The sequence below is a fragment of the Malaclemys terrapin genome, chromosome 12 (assembly GCF_027887155.1).
Source record: "Malaclemys terrapin pileata isolate rMalTer1 chromosome 12, rMalTer1.hap1, whole genome shotgun sequence".
NCBI lineage: Eukaryota > Metazoa > Chordata > Testudines > Emydidae > Malaclemys > Malaclemys terrapin.
Window position 1 is genome coordinate 8,533,836 of NC_071516.1, and position 14,243 is coordinate 8,548,078.

Consider the following 14,243-nt stretch of genomic DNA (forward strand, 5'->3'; position numbering starts at 1 on the left):
AAATGGAACCCCCATGCAATACAGACTTATTCAGCCCCTCTCAACCCTTCATCAGGGAGTTGAAATACATCAGTTAATTGTTTCATTGGAGAATGGTGATCAATAACCCAGAGGAACATACATGCTAAGCTCCTGTCTCTTTATACTTTCAGCTTGCAATTGCAATGGTCATGCCTACGACTGCTACTATGATCCAGAGGTCGATCGTCACAAGGCCAGCAAAAATTATGACAACCAGTATAAAGGGGGAGGTGTCTGCATAGAATGTCAGGTACGCCCGGGGGGAGGGAATTTCACGTTGTTGTTGTAACATGATGGACTGTCAGGTGTCCTGTTTCCTGTGGCTGCATTATTAGCCTGAATTGTAGTTCTGCATTGCGGGCAACAAGCAAATCAGGAGCTCTCATGTTTTCTATTAGTTTCCCAGAAAATCTGGGCTCTTGGCATCAGGGTAAAAGCGCATGCACCAGTGGCAGGAGTGGTGGGGTAGTTCATGGGCACCTGTCTGTTAGCGTAACCTTGGAAATGCATGGCTAACGGTGGGATTTTCATACACCCTGGGCATCGGCCTTGCTCCACTTCCATTGAACTCAATGGGAGTTTGACCACTGACTTCAAATGGGAGCAGAATTAGGCCAATTCTAGTGCTTTTGAAAAATCCCATCCCAATTTACAGGGCCCAAATACTATCACTTGTCTGTCACTGCTTAAGCATCGGTGCCGTGCTGTGCTCCCTACTCTCTCAGCACCTAACTAAAGTCTTGCCATGGTGAAGCAAAAGCCCTTTGACTTGTTAGTTTCATAGCAAGTACCATATAGTGGCATAGTACCATATAGTGGCATGGGACCTGTGTAGTGCATAACTAGCCGTGCTTTTACGAAGTGGGTTACTTCTGTCTTCCTGAATGCACGGCAACTGGGAAACTTTGTTAACAAACCCTGAAGCCAAAATATAGAGCTAAAACCGAGACTAGGTTTGGTGGAGGATTCACAAGGACTGAGTTTCAACCCAACATGAGTGGACTTTTGAGCAATTTTTGTTCTTTCCTTTATTTACTTTCTTAATGTTACCCTGTCATGAAGTTACCTGGTACTACAGTCTGGTAGATGACCACGTTTTCCTTCCTGATGGACAGAGTAACTGATGCCCTCCTATTCAACTGTTTTTCAGCATCATACCACTGGCATCAACTGTGAGAGGTGCATCCCTGGATACTATAAATCCCCTGACCATTCGATAGACTCGCCCTACATTTGTTACCGTGAGTATGGGCTGCCCTGCAGGCTAGAGACGCATCTTCTAGACTTTCATTTAACAGCTGGAGGAGAGCGGCCCACGCTGTCGAACGGTGGGGTGTTTGGTGCTGCGGATCATCAGGGGCTGATTGTCCAGCCAGCCTTAAAAAGTGCCTGGCCATCTGTCTTGCATACACAAACAGCCATTGGCTTGTGCAGAAGGAGTGTGTGTCTGTTGTTGCAATCAGCTGTGGATGCATGTTCAGAGGCCTGAAAGGGGTGGAAATGTGGCCCCATCTGACCCAGCAGGGGATGACTTTCCAAAGCAGGAGATGCTCACGCACATCTCTATGGGAAACCCAGATCATTCTGGCAGTCTTGGTGGGTTTAGTTCTGCCACCTCGTTTGGTGGCTTTTGCCATGTTCACCAGAGCCTGCCCTAGCTGTAATGCAGCCAGAATTGCTACCCTCTCGGAAGCAAGATTGTGAGGAGCAGAGCCCAGCTTTTTGCAGCCTCCCGTCATGCTCCGCCAAGCTTGAACCATTTTAAAGAGACAGACACACCTTTTATTTTTGAAAGGGACTGTACAGTATGTATCTAAAACTTTCTGGCTGTGCTGCTAGCCTGGCTGTTGCAATTAGAAATCTCTTGTGTGAACACAGATTGGGAAATGAGGGTCTCTCTCTCTCTCAGTAAAGGGAGCTCCCAGTGACTGCTCTCTCCCTGCAGGTTGTAACTGTGACTCGGAGTTCACTGATGGCACCTGTGAAGACCTCACTGGTCGCTGTTACTGCAAGCCAAATTACACCGGGGAGCTCTGCAGTGCATGTGCAGAGGGATACAGAGACTTCCCACACTGCTATCGTAAGTGCCATGTTCGCATGGGAAGGCTGTCAATGGGGACGTGTGGGAACTAAAACTCCTCGGCTCCTGGTTCGTCAGAAACAAGAAGGATTGAAACCCTGCTTGTGCAAAGAGGCTGCCAGGAAGCCTAAAATTAGAGCTGCCAACTTTGCAGACAGTGCGTGGGCATCACCCCTCTCTCGCTGTGCTGTTGTCAGCAAGCAGCACATTGTTCTCATATCAGTGGCACCTGAAATTGCAGACAACCCACACCTTGCTTTGGCAGGGAAGCTGGGGATTAGTGGGCAGTGGAGTCCTTGGGCTAAATCCTGGATCTCCAGCCCTCATTCTTCAAGTTGGGAAGAAGGTGACGTTTCGGGATCCAGAAGGAATGTTTATCATGTGTTGATGATTTGTTTTTAAGTCGCTTCGGTTTTGGGCCAGTCCCAGTGTGGGGCTCGAACTGAGCACAGAAGTAATGTTTGCAATCGTTCTTTTTCCCCACAGCTGTTCCATCTTTCTCTCACAATGATACTGGAGAACAGGTGCTTCCGGCTGCCCAGATAATAAGTAAGCCCTGCAGTTTTCCTTATCTCTGTTTGAGTTCATTCCATATACTGCAATTTATAATTATGATTATTAGTGTTCGTTATCATTGTAACACATAGGCCCCAGCTGAGACCAGGGTCCCTCTCTGGTAGGTCCCGAAGAGTCGTGTTGGCTCAGAGAGTTTACAGTTGCAATTGGCACGGCAAAGGGAGGGAGAAGGGAAATAATATGATTCCTGTCTTACAGGCGGGGGAATAGAGGCACAGAGCGGTTTTGGGCTTCATGCAAGAGTCTCTTGGGGAAGTTCTTTGGGCCGTGCTTTGCAGGAGGTCAGATCAGACGGTCATAATGGTCCACTCTGGCCTTAAAATCTATGATTGCGGGACCTGTCCAAGGTCACAGGGAATCTGTGGCAGGGCTGGAAACTGAGCCCGGTGCTTCTCATGCCTTAGCCACAAGACCATCCCTTTCCTCCATCTGCGCGTACTATTTTCCTAGGGATCAGGGGAGCTTCTAAACCCTCTGTGCCAACACCTTCCACTGCTGCAAATCTGCCTTGTGGGGCATGTGCCTCTAGTCTGAATGCGACCACGGTAGTTTAATGCTTGGCAGCAAACTTTGTAAAATCACTCGCTGTCTCTCTTGCATCTGCACTTGTATCCTTTCCCTTCCTCTCCCTCCAGCCTCTCTCTGGTAGAATTCTAACCCCTCAAGCTCATGACTCATCTCCCCTGTCTTTTTGGGACTCTGCTTTTCCCACAGACTTCTCCATTGTTTCACGTTTACTCCAGATAACCTTTTTCTTCCCTCTGATATTTTAATCTCTGTTGTTTTCCAGGCAGGTTTTTCTTTGCTGAGCTGGAATCTCTCTTTCCCTCTGGTTCCCACCCCTTCCCCACTTCTGCCTCCCTCTCCTCATCTCTTCTCTTGCCCACCCCCTTTTGCTGGACTAGGGAGACCAAGGTACCAGGAGACTGAGCTCTGCTGGGTTAGCGCTCTCGTGCATCCCAGCTCTGTGGAACTCTGAAGTGCTGTTCAGCCTCGGGGTTAGCAGAGTACACCGTATAACTGGGGGGATGCTGCTGTGAGCCAGCCATTGAAACCTGATGGAGCAGCTGCCTTGATTATCTGAAGGTTTAGGTTTCAGAGTAGCAGCTGTGTTAGTCTGTATCCACAGAAACAACAGGAGTACTTGTGGCACCTTAGAGACTAACAAATTTATTAGAGCATAAGCTTTCATGGACTACAGCCCACTTCTTCAGATGCATACAATGGAATATATAGTAAGAAGATACACCTCTACCCCAATATAATGCGACCTGATATAACACGAATTCGGATATAACGTGGTAAAGCAGCGCTCGGGGCGGGGGGGGGGGGGGGGGGGGGGGGCAGGGCTGTGCACTCCGGTGGATCAAAGCAAGTTCGATATAACGCGGTTTCATCTATAACGCGGTAAGATTTTGTGGCTCCCGAGGACAGCGTTATATCGGGGTAGAGGTCTATATATACATACAGAGAACATGAAAAGGTGGAAGTTGCTATACCAACTCTAAGAGGCTAATTAATTAAGATGAGCTATTATCAGCAGGAGAAAAAAAACTTTTGTAGTGATAATCAAGGTGGCCCATTTCAGACAGTTGACAAGAAGGTTGAGGATACTTAACATGGGGAAATAGATTCAATTTGTGTAATGACCCAGCCACTCCCAGTCTCTATTCAAGCCCAAGTTAATGGTATCTAGTTTGCAAATTAATTCCAGTTCAGCAGTTTCTCATTGGAGTCTGATTTTGAAGCTTTTCTGTTGCAAAATTGCCACCTTTAAGTCTGTTACTGAGTGACCAGGGAGGTTGAAGTGTTCTCCTACTGGTTTTTGAATGTTATGATTCCTGATGTCAGATTTGTGTCCATTTATTCTTTTGCGTAGAGACTGTCCGGTTTGGCCAATGTACATGGCAGAGAGGCATTGCTGGCTCATGATGGCATAAATCACATTGGTAGATGTGCAGGTGAACGAGCCCCTGATGGCGTGGCTAATGTAATTTGGGCAATGGCGCTGTCCTGTAATGAATCATCACAGTTTCCTGTGAACAAAGCCTCATCCCCATTTACAGAAGGCATTCTAGCCAGAGCGCCTGCTGAGACACAGAGAGAGAGGAACTGACAGAGAGTCACTGGCAGAACTGGGGTTTGAATCTAGGAGTTTCTGGCTTCCTGTGCTTTGCCCACCGGCCCAGGCTATCAGCTGGTGGAGATTTGTTAAGTGCCTTCTGTTGTTCCTGTCGTCCTCTTTGCAGACTGCGATTGCAACGCCGCCGGGACGGAAGGGAATGCCTGCCGCAAAGACTCGCAAAGGGGAATGTGTGTGTGCAAACCCAACTTCCAGGGAGCTCAGTGCGATCAATGTGCGCCTGGGCACTACGGACCCGGCTGCCAGCGTGAGTGACCGGGGCCTATCACGCCGGTTTTCTTGATGTTCTTGCAAACGCCTCTGGCGGCTGTGCTGAACTGCACTGCTAGAAGCACGCGCCCCTCTCCCTGCTGGGAAAGGAGAATTCCTCCGTCCTGCTTCAAGTAACACATTCCCATGACTTTTGCTGAGATTTGCTGGAACAGCTCTGACCCAGCTGGATTCCCTTGGCCTTGCTGGGGAACTCTGCAGGAATTCCCCATCAGTTCAACAGTGGGCTCCGACGCTCCGGCAGTACAGTGCGTTACGACCATTCCCACATGGTTTCTTCAACTGCTGTATGGATGAGGGGTCACTTTGGGTTACATTCCTCCCTCATCCTCCCCCATTCAAATGTCAGTTTATTTTATATCTTCTTCTCCTGCCTCCTGAGAGGCATTGGGATTTAACACTGTTAGCAAAGGCCTGTGGAGTCGACACCTAGTGAGCTCCCAGGACTGAAATCCTGGTGGGGAGCGGAGCCTTTTAGTTGTAATTCTCGCACAGATGAGACTTTTATGATTCTGGCCCCATCTTCGGAGATGAGTCGAATGCAGCCCCAAGGGCAGCCCTGCTCATCCAGCAGGCCGGTATACAGGACTTGGGTTCAGCCTGCACAGGGCTCCCTTATCTCTGAGCCTCTGAGAAAGCACCTTGATCTCTCCCCTCCCCTGTAACTCGGGAGCCTTTTCTTTCCATCCTCCAACCACCTATTGCCAACCTCTTCCAGCTCCATGGGGGTCCTTCCACATGCTCCCCCATCCCTGACCTTTCTGCTTCCGCCCAGGCTGATGGGCTGTTAATGAGGAGGCAGGACGCCTGAGGGAGCACAGGCAGGCTGGGGAGGAAAAGTAGCTAAAGGCCTGGGCTTCCTTTCACTGCAGTGAGGAGACGCTTCTTGCTGATTCATAAAGGGGCCGAGAGCTTTAAGCCCAAGGACGGTGAATCTGCGGGCTTATTGCAGTGCCGTGCCCACCAGCCACCCTGCAGAACTCCTCCTCGGCCTTTGGGGAACAGACAGGCGTTTCAGCTACAGATTCTAATAAAACAGAGCTTTGGCTCCATGGCTTCACTGCCCTCCCTTGAAACACCCCCCCTCCCCAATCCCTGACCTCCGCCCCCCACCCAGCAAAGTGCCCCAGAATACAAACATCCCCCTGCCCCCCCAAAATCTGCATTTGTCTCAGGAAATCTCGGCTTGCTAGCCCAAAGAGTTTGAATCTGAGTAGCCTCTAATAAGAGGCCTGGTGCTGTGTTGGGATTAGCCAGGGCTGTGAAACCGCAAAGGTGCCTCCTGATTCCCCCAGTGCCGTAGGGACTAGCAGTTCACGGGGGGCCCGTTGTTCTTTTCCAGCATGCCAGTGTTCAGGCTCTGGCCAGTACGATGGCACCTGTGACAGCGAGACCGGCCAGTGCCTGTGCCGAACTGGATTCGAAGGGTATTCGTGCAACCAGTGTGCACCCGGCTACTTCAGCTACCCTCTCTGCCAATGTGCGTAACTCCTCTTCCTTCTCAGATGTGTGTGTGTGTGGGTTGGGGGTGGGGGTGGGATTCCCTGCTGTGGAGAGAGGGGGATGTTTACCCTCTGGACTTAGTATTACTTATTTGTGTTGTAGCAGAAAGTACATTATATGTGACTGCAATTGCAGGACCCCCCTCCCGCCCCTTCACAGCCTCCTGAGAGCAAATCACTTCTGTCTAGTCACTTACTGTTAGTTATTGTTTGTATTCTCAGAGCGCCTAGGAGCCCAGTCATAGCCCGGGACCCTGTTGTGCTAGGCACTGTGCAGATGCAGAACAAAAAAAAACAGTCCCTGCCCTGAGGAGCTTACAGTCTAGGTATATGACAGGACCAGTAGGTGGATACAGACAAACGGGGGAGAACAAGGAAATTGAGGCAGTATTACTCAGCGTGGTAGGCAGTCATCTCAGCCCACCAGCGGCCTAACCCGCGTAGGTATCGCAGCACAGGAGAGTTTTCAGGAGGGTTTTGAAGAAGGAAAATGTATTAGTTGTGCGGCACTTGGTTGAGCACCTCACATGGCTTGGGCAGCCGGGTGAAAATGTAACAAATGGGCAATGGATACATCAGGGGCCAACTGGGAGGTGGGAGTGGACATCTCACTAGGCTGTGCGAGAGGGTAGCTAGGGTGGGGATAGGCATGAAGGGTCTTGAAAGTGAAGTGAAACTGTTTGTTTGATGTGATGGCAAAAAGGGAGCTAGTGGAGGGATGCAAACACTCAGTATTCAAGCACCGACACTCATCTTGGGCACTTAGTGCCAACGTTCTCACTCTGGCTTAAACATTTCCTCCCTGTTGTACCTTAAGCTTTGCCCCGTGCTCTGGGTGACGTAGCTCCGTACCCCTTCCCCACTGGCTTTTCTCTGCTTTGCAGTGTGCGGGTGCAGTGCCGTGGGGACGCTGCCAGGAGGCTGTGACTCAGGCGGGAGATGTTTCTGTAGGCCTGAGTTTGATGGGCCTCGCTGTGATCAGTGCAGCATGGGATATCATTCCTACCCTCGTTGCCAAGGTATGGTGGAAACAGTGGCTCGTGGGGGCTGGGCGGAGATGCAGATGGGATTGAGTGTCAGCAGATGACAAAAAAACTAGTGATTTTGAGTGTGTTGGTTTTTGGGTACTCGACTCGAGACCCCTTAGTGGGACCTGACTTACAGGAAGTGCTGAGCTCACATCTTCTGAAAGTCACGACCCTTTTGAGGTACTGTAAATTGGGCACCCAGAATCACTAGTCACTTTTAAAATCTTGGCCCAAACCCCCTTGATTTACATTATAAATAGTGCAGACTAGATCTGGACGTCATTAATGATGTCAGCGTTTGGAACACAAAGCTGTCATTGTCAGTCTTTCTTGATGGAACTCCTGTTCTGATGATGTTTTCCTGCATATGATTTTGTATTTACACATTAACCTCCTGAACTTCTTCCTGTTGGTGAGCTTTGAATGGGCTGTAAAATCTTGGAGACTTTTTTCCTGGTTTGGCCAAGACTTCAGGGAGAAGTATCCCATGGTACTGTGATGTTTTTTTAAAAGGGAATTTAGTTCTGGGGAACAGTCCCGAAGAGATCCCTTGGAACTGAACGACGCGTCCGCACAGATAGCGCTAGTACAAGTTTTAAACTCTTGCCCTGCACCATCTGTCAATCTCCGACTCTGTTCCAAAAGGACCACTTCTGTGGGTGGTCAGCCTCCAGGTCCCACCGTAGATGCTGGCAAACGGGGGCCAAATACATGCAAACTGCAGTGAATTTTGTGTGTGTTTGTGAAGTGGGGATTTGTCCGCTGAGAACTGTCACTCAGTTCAGCTGGATCACTGAATAGCCATCCAGTGGGAATGCTTTGGGTTGCTACAAATCTGGGCTGGATTGACACAACTAGTGATGCAAAGAGATGAAGACTCGGGTCTGATTATTTGTCTCTGTGCTCGCTCGTCCCCTTTCTCAAACTTCTCTTTTTATTCGTGCACCCTTCTTTTGCAGCTTGCTCCTGTGATCCCCGGGGCTCGGTGGATAACAACTGTAGCCCAGCTGGTCAGTGCCGGTGCCATTCTAACTACGCCGGGCACACCTGTAGCCAGTGTGCACCAGGCTTCTATGGGTACCCCAGCTGCACACGTGAGTAACTCCCTTCACATGGAAGATTTTGCTTACGGTCTTGCAGAGTAGGAGCAGTGTGTTCCAGACAGGACTGATACACGCTGTTACTTGCTTTGCATTGCTTTGCCTTTACCTCACCCCGTTCTCTCCTCTCCCCAGGGCCCAGCTTTATACTAGAATTCAGACTGGGTCTTTATTACAGGAGGAGTCCGTTTTTATTACTTACTCTTCTTCCCCTGTTGGAATAAAGACATTATCCCAGGAAAGCGTTTTCTCTTGCAGGTTGTGTCAATCGCTAATGCTAATGCAAAGGCCATGGAGTCTGTCCCATAGAGTTCATTGGTAATTGGTAATTACAGGGGCCCAGATCTGCCCATTCTGGTGTCCCAGCCCCTAGATACATGGAGTGTTTTACAAACGGACCTGCAAAGTACAATTCAGGAGCTGAATTTCCATGGGACATACCAAAATCCAGAATTAGAGCCCTATTCCCCCCCAAAACCAGCACAGACTGAAGGAGAATGCACACTGAATTATTCCAGTTTGTTCCGGTGTTTGGCCATCTCTAGTCAAGTAGCTTATTAAAGTAACATGTTTTGAGCAGTGCCGTGCTTTCAGAATGAAACGCCAAACTGTATGTTCAGATTTCACTCAAACCCAAAGATTTAAGGTGGGATTCGCAAATACATATCACTCCACCTGGGCCGGGTTTCAGGTGTGGAGGGGGGATTTCTGGCCTCAAGTGGAAGCTGTGTAAAGCTCAGAGGTTTTGCATAATTTTGAGGTAAAGCCACCATTTTGGCTGAGTTCCCTGAGCAAAACTCCAGGGTGCAAACCCCATCAGAATCAAAACGCAGGGCCATTCTGACAGAGCTAGTCTGATCGTTCTCATGGCTCTAGCGCATCAAAGCTGTTCTTAGCTGCTGACAATGAATGCTGGAAAACTGAGAACCCACCAGCCCAGTTGAGGGGAAATAGGCCTCCCTGGGGATTGTACTGAACCCCTCGCCAGCTTCAGACAGGCCAGGAAACGGACGGCTTGTAAAGGGTTTATAAAATGCGATGAAGATCTTCTTTTTAACTGCTCTGAAGGCCCATCTGCAAAATGTTAATACTTGTTTTTATCCCTTAGCCAGAAGGTTCAGTTGCAGCAAGTTTTAAATGCACACCTTCCAGTAACACCCTGCTCTCTGGATTCCCAGCTGTGACATCACTCGGCTAGATCCTCTGCCAGGATCAGAATGCCCCCTGTGGGTACGTCTACACTGCGATAAAAGACCCATGGCATGGCCGTGGCTAGCCTGGGTCAGCTGACTCGGGCTTGGGCTGCGGCTGTAAAATTGCAGTGTAGACGGTCAGAGCCTGAATGTCTACCCTGCAATTTTTAACCCTCCTGAGTCAGCTGACCTGGGCTCTGAGGCAGTCCCGTGGGCTTTTTATTGCAGTGTAGATGTACCCAGAAAGTCCAGTGCTGCTGCCTGTACTCACAATGAGCAGCCCCTTACTGTGTGTATCTCACTTGGCTCCGTGACACCAGCCTAAATCCGCAGGAAGTCTGCTGAAGCCAGCGGGGCTACAGTCATGGAAGAGGGGTGAGAATTAAATCAGAATCGGGCCTGTTAATTTCACGTAACTCCCCCATCCAACCCTGATTTTCAGTGGGGCTGCTTGCGTGGGGCCCCATCCAAAGCCAACTGGAGTCTTTCCATTGACTTCAAAGGGCTTTGGATCAAGCGCATAGGGCGGTGCTACTCATGTGAATCACGCCCCTGCATCAGTGCAGGTGGCTGCATTGCAGTGTGTATTATTAACAATCCCCGTCATGCCCTGGGCAGAATCTCCCTCTCGGCCCCAGTCAGACTGGAAAGCCAGATGTACACTTGTGCCTCCCAGCAAGAATTTACCGCTCATTAAAAAATGTTCTGTGATACAATTTCCCTGAAGCAACAGAACAGCAGCGTCGCGCCTTTTGCACGCTGCTAAATGTAGAAGCCTGGGTAACGGCCAGCTGGCTTAGCATTCACAGCAAAAAGTGATGCCGGCACTATGTCTTTGAAGAGGCTGGAGGCTTGGATCAAATTGTGTCTCCCGGGTGCAGCAGCTACTTATTTTTTCATCTAAAGAAATAGGTGAAGTGCAAACGGGATTTAAAAAATAGATGAACCGAGAGAGGGCAGGAAGCCAGAGCTTTAAAATCCTCCATTGTTTTTCCAGTACTAAGAATGTTTTGCTGTTGGAGGAGGCCAGTTAGGTGCCGGACATTTGCACACTTATTAGAAATACATCCACAAGCATGTGAGCAGTGATTGGAAGAGAGAGGGCTGAATCTGTCTGGGACCAGGCTAGTTGAGGGCTGCACGTCTGCTGGGTGACTTTTAGGTTGAAAGGGCAGTGAGATTTCGATGTGCGTTAGAGAGAAGCAGGTTGTCCAGGAGTGTAAGAACGGCCGTACTGGGTCAGACCAATGGTCCATCTAGCCCAGGATCCTGTCTTCCCACAGTGGCTGGTGGCAGATGCCGTTGTCCTGTTTGTCCCCTCTGAAGCAATTGTGAAGTGATCCATCCCCCGTCGTCCAGTCCTAGGTCCTGGCAGGAAGCAGCACAACCATTTCCCAGCTCTTTTCCAGGAGCTTTTGTTCTAAATCGGCAAATATTCTTGCATCCGTGCTACTAGCTCATTACTACACGCTGGCCCATCCCGGTGTGCCATGTTCTTCTGCGGGTGCTATTTGAGAGCTCATGGCCCCAGGCCTTGACAACTGAATGCTGCTCTCAGATATTGGGTGTAATTGGCCCTCACCATGTATGTGATAAACTACATGGCTTTTGTTGTTCTCAGTAGCCTGTGTGCTTTTGGTTTTAATGGTCAAACATAGAATGTGAGAAGCGTGCGTCTGCTGAAGTAAAACATTTGTGGTAATTAAACTTTATACCTCATGTCTGTAGAGGCTTATTAATTGGCTGGTTTGGCTACAGAGAGAGTCAGGCAGAGGGGGTGGCTTAGTGCTCCTGTTTTTCTTCTATGGGCCAGGTTCCCAGCTGGACTACATCTCCCAGGATGCACCATGGTGGCTCAGCAAGGGGGGGGGACTGGTGAATCATGGGAAATGTAGTCTAGCTGGGGAGCCCAGCCCATAGAGGTGAGACTGGTAGCTTGAGGCAGTCAGAACTACAGTTTCAAGGAGGCACTATGGTGGCATTTCCTGATCCAGTTTTTTTGGGGGGGAGGGGGGATTTTTTTATTTTTATTTATTTTTCAGTGGAAATTGGGAAATTTTGACAAATTATTTAAAAAGGAAAAAAATTGGGTAAGCATGTTATTGGGGGAGGAGAGGGGAAGGAACATTTTCTGAGCAGTTCTATGGACAGCATATAAGTCACTTACCGCCTTTGCGCTAACAGGGGTCAGTCTGGCTTTGGCAGTATTTCCTCATGCTCTCAGATTACTAGTCCTGAGTTCAGTTCCTGCTGCTGCTGCTGACTCAGTGGGAAGCTGTGTTCTCTTATCCTCACTTTGAGACCTCTAGCTGAAATGCACCAAGCATGGTGGGGGTCTTTAAAGAACTCAGTTCCTGCTTTGTGTTGTTTAAAACAAATCCTTTTATTTTAATCTGGGCCGTGAGTCACCTTACAGCTCTCAGCCTGACTGCCCACCTTTCCCTGTTCACCTGCAGCTTGCCAGTGCTCCACAGAGGGCTCTCTCCACGGCACATGTGATCAGGAAACTGGACAGTGCAGCTGTCGCCCCAAAGTGGCTGGACTGCGCTGTGACACCTGCATGCCAGGGGCATATGGATTTCCACATTGCGAAGGTAGCATTGTCGTCCTCCTCCTTCTCCTCTTCCTGCATGACTTGGTACAGCACGTTCGTTTAGGGCTTCCCTCTACACCCTCGAACCCAGTTGCACCTACCGGCCGACACTCAAAGCCCTGTTTTTAAAAACACACTAATAAATACACAGACCAGTCGTCAACCCAGCGAAAGCTTAAATACAACCGCCCCCCAGTCTCCTCCATGAAAAGTTTCTCGGAGTGTACACACAGGGTGACTCAAAGCTTTAAGGGGTCTGTTTTAAACCTGCTTCAAGCTGTGCTTTTCCTTGCAGTGGGCTCCTGTAACCCAGCAGGGCTAGCAACTGCAGACCCTTCCCTGTCCCCGGTGAGTACTTCGTGTGCCCCTCAATCTCTTGGGGCTGTTTTGGGTTTCCTTTCCTGCAACCCTCATTTGTTTTTCTTCCCTGGTCTCAGAATTTCCTACTGTGTCGCAGGACCTGCTCCAAGTGCAATGCAGAGAACGGCAGCTTCCCGCTCTGTAGAGCCGGAGACCTCATCTGTCCCCTTAGGACAGGTTCTGTGATGCTGCTCGAGCCCCTGGCATTCTCGCCTAATCCTTGTTTTCATCCCCCCGTTTTTTCAGGGTTCCTGTGCATGTCGGGCATATGTCGAAGGTCCAGCTTGTGACAGGTGCAAACCACTGTACTGGAACCTGACTCCAGATAACCCGTATGGATGCACGAGTAAGGAACTTGCATATAAGAGGAGTCTTTTGGGGGCAGTCTGTTCCTCTAGAGGTTTAAGGGCCAAACCTAGGTCATCTCCATTTGAGTAGATGTGATTCCCTTTTCTCCATTCCCATCGTTTCCACCTACAGTTATGGCACGAAGCGTTAGCATCCCAAGTGACGGGACTGATTTTGTCCTCCACACTTAGCAGGGGGGACGGGCCAGACCAGGGACTCTTTTCAAAGGAATGAATGGATCCAAGGATTTGTTTTGCCAGCTCTGCCAGGACCAAACTCAGACTTTACACAAATACAGGTTTTACGTGTGTAAAATGGGAATGCGCACGTGCAAACATCAGTGTGCAACATCCAGGGCAAGCGTGAGGCTGGCTGAAATTCCAGCCCTTAGTGAGTCTGTGCTACTTTGGTTAGTTTCCCTCCATCGCAGAAGCCAAGAGCTGGTTTATTTCCTCTCTCCATCTCCTTGGCTTCTATCATGTGTGGTTTCCTCTGCTGCAAGGAACGTTGGTGTCAATCTGAGAGTTTTGAATAGTCTCTTGATGGCTGGATTGATTTCCTCACTCTCTTGTGCTCTTCTGCTCTCTTCAGGCTGCCAGTGTGATACCAAGGGCACCATCAGTGGAGTTGCAGTGTGTCAGCAAGTAAGATCACTCCCAAAGTTCCCCGTAGAATTAGATCCCCGCCCCCCTGCTCCCTTTAGAGTTAGGAAAAGCCCTTCATGTGTGTAATAGTTGGAGCTCTCCATACCCGGCTCCCGCAGAACCACTCTCCCCACCCCCTATCCAATCCCCACTGCTCCTTGTCCCCTGACTGCTCCCTCCCAGGACTCCCTGCCCCTATCGATTCTCCCCCCCACACTGCCTGCCTGTTCCCCGGAGGCTGCGAGTGAGCCTCCCTCCCTGCTCGCCTGCCCAGCACGCCCCCACGGCACGGTGAGGTGAGGCTGCGGGGGAGGGAGGACAGCTTGCGAGGGGGCGGGGGGGAGACGGGACCGGGGCTAGCCTCCCTGGCCGGGAGCTCAGGGAC

At 49.9% G+C, this 14,243-nt stretch overlaps 1 protein-coding gene across 3 annotated transcripts in view; it reads left to right on the plus strand.

The window, feature by feature from the left end:
• Nucleotides 1–14,243, plus strand: part of LAMA5 (laminin subunit alpha 5) — a 167,806-nt gene that overhangs the window by 94,997 nt on the left and 58,566 nt on the right. For all 3 annotated transcript variants that reach the window (XM_054045341.1, XM_054045342.1, XM_054045343.1), the window contains exons 8-19: nt 153–271; nt 1,172–1,262; nt 1,967–2,101; nt 2,588–2,650; nt 4,927–5,067; nt 6,433–6,570; nt 7,477–7,611; nt 8,580–8,714; nt 12,370–12,507; nt 12,802–12,854; nt 13,113–13,212; nt 13,806–13,858. In XM_054045341.1, coding sequence (XP_053901316.1) covers nt 153–271; nt 1,172–1,262; nt 1,967–2,101; nt 2,588–2,650; nt 4,927–5,067; nt 6,433–6,570; nt 7,477–7,611; nt 8,580–8,714; nt 12,370–12,507; nt 12,802–12,854; nt 13,113–13,212; nt 13,806–13,858 — 1,301 coding nt within the window. The remainder of the gene's footprint in view (nt 1–152; nt 272–1,171; nt 1,263–1,966; nt 2,102–2,587; nt 2,651–4,926; nt 5,068–6,432; nt 6,571–7,476; nt 7,612–8,579; nt 8,715–12,369; nt 12,508–12,801; nt 12,855–13,112; nt 13,213–13,805; nt 13,859–14,243) is intronic.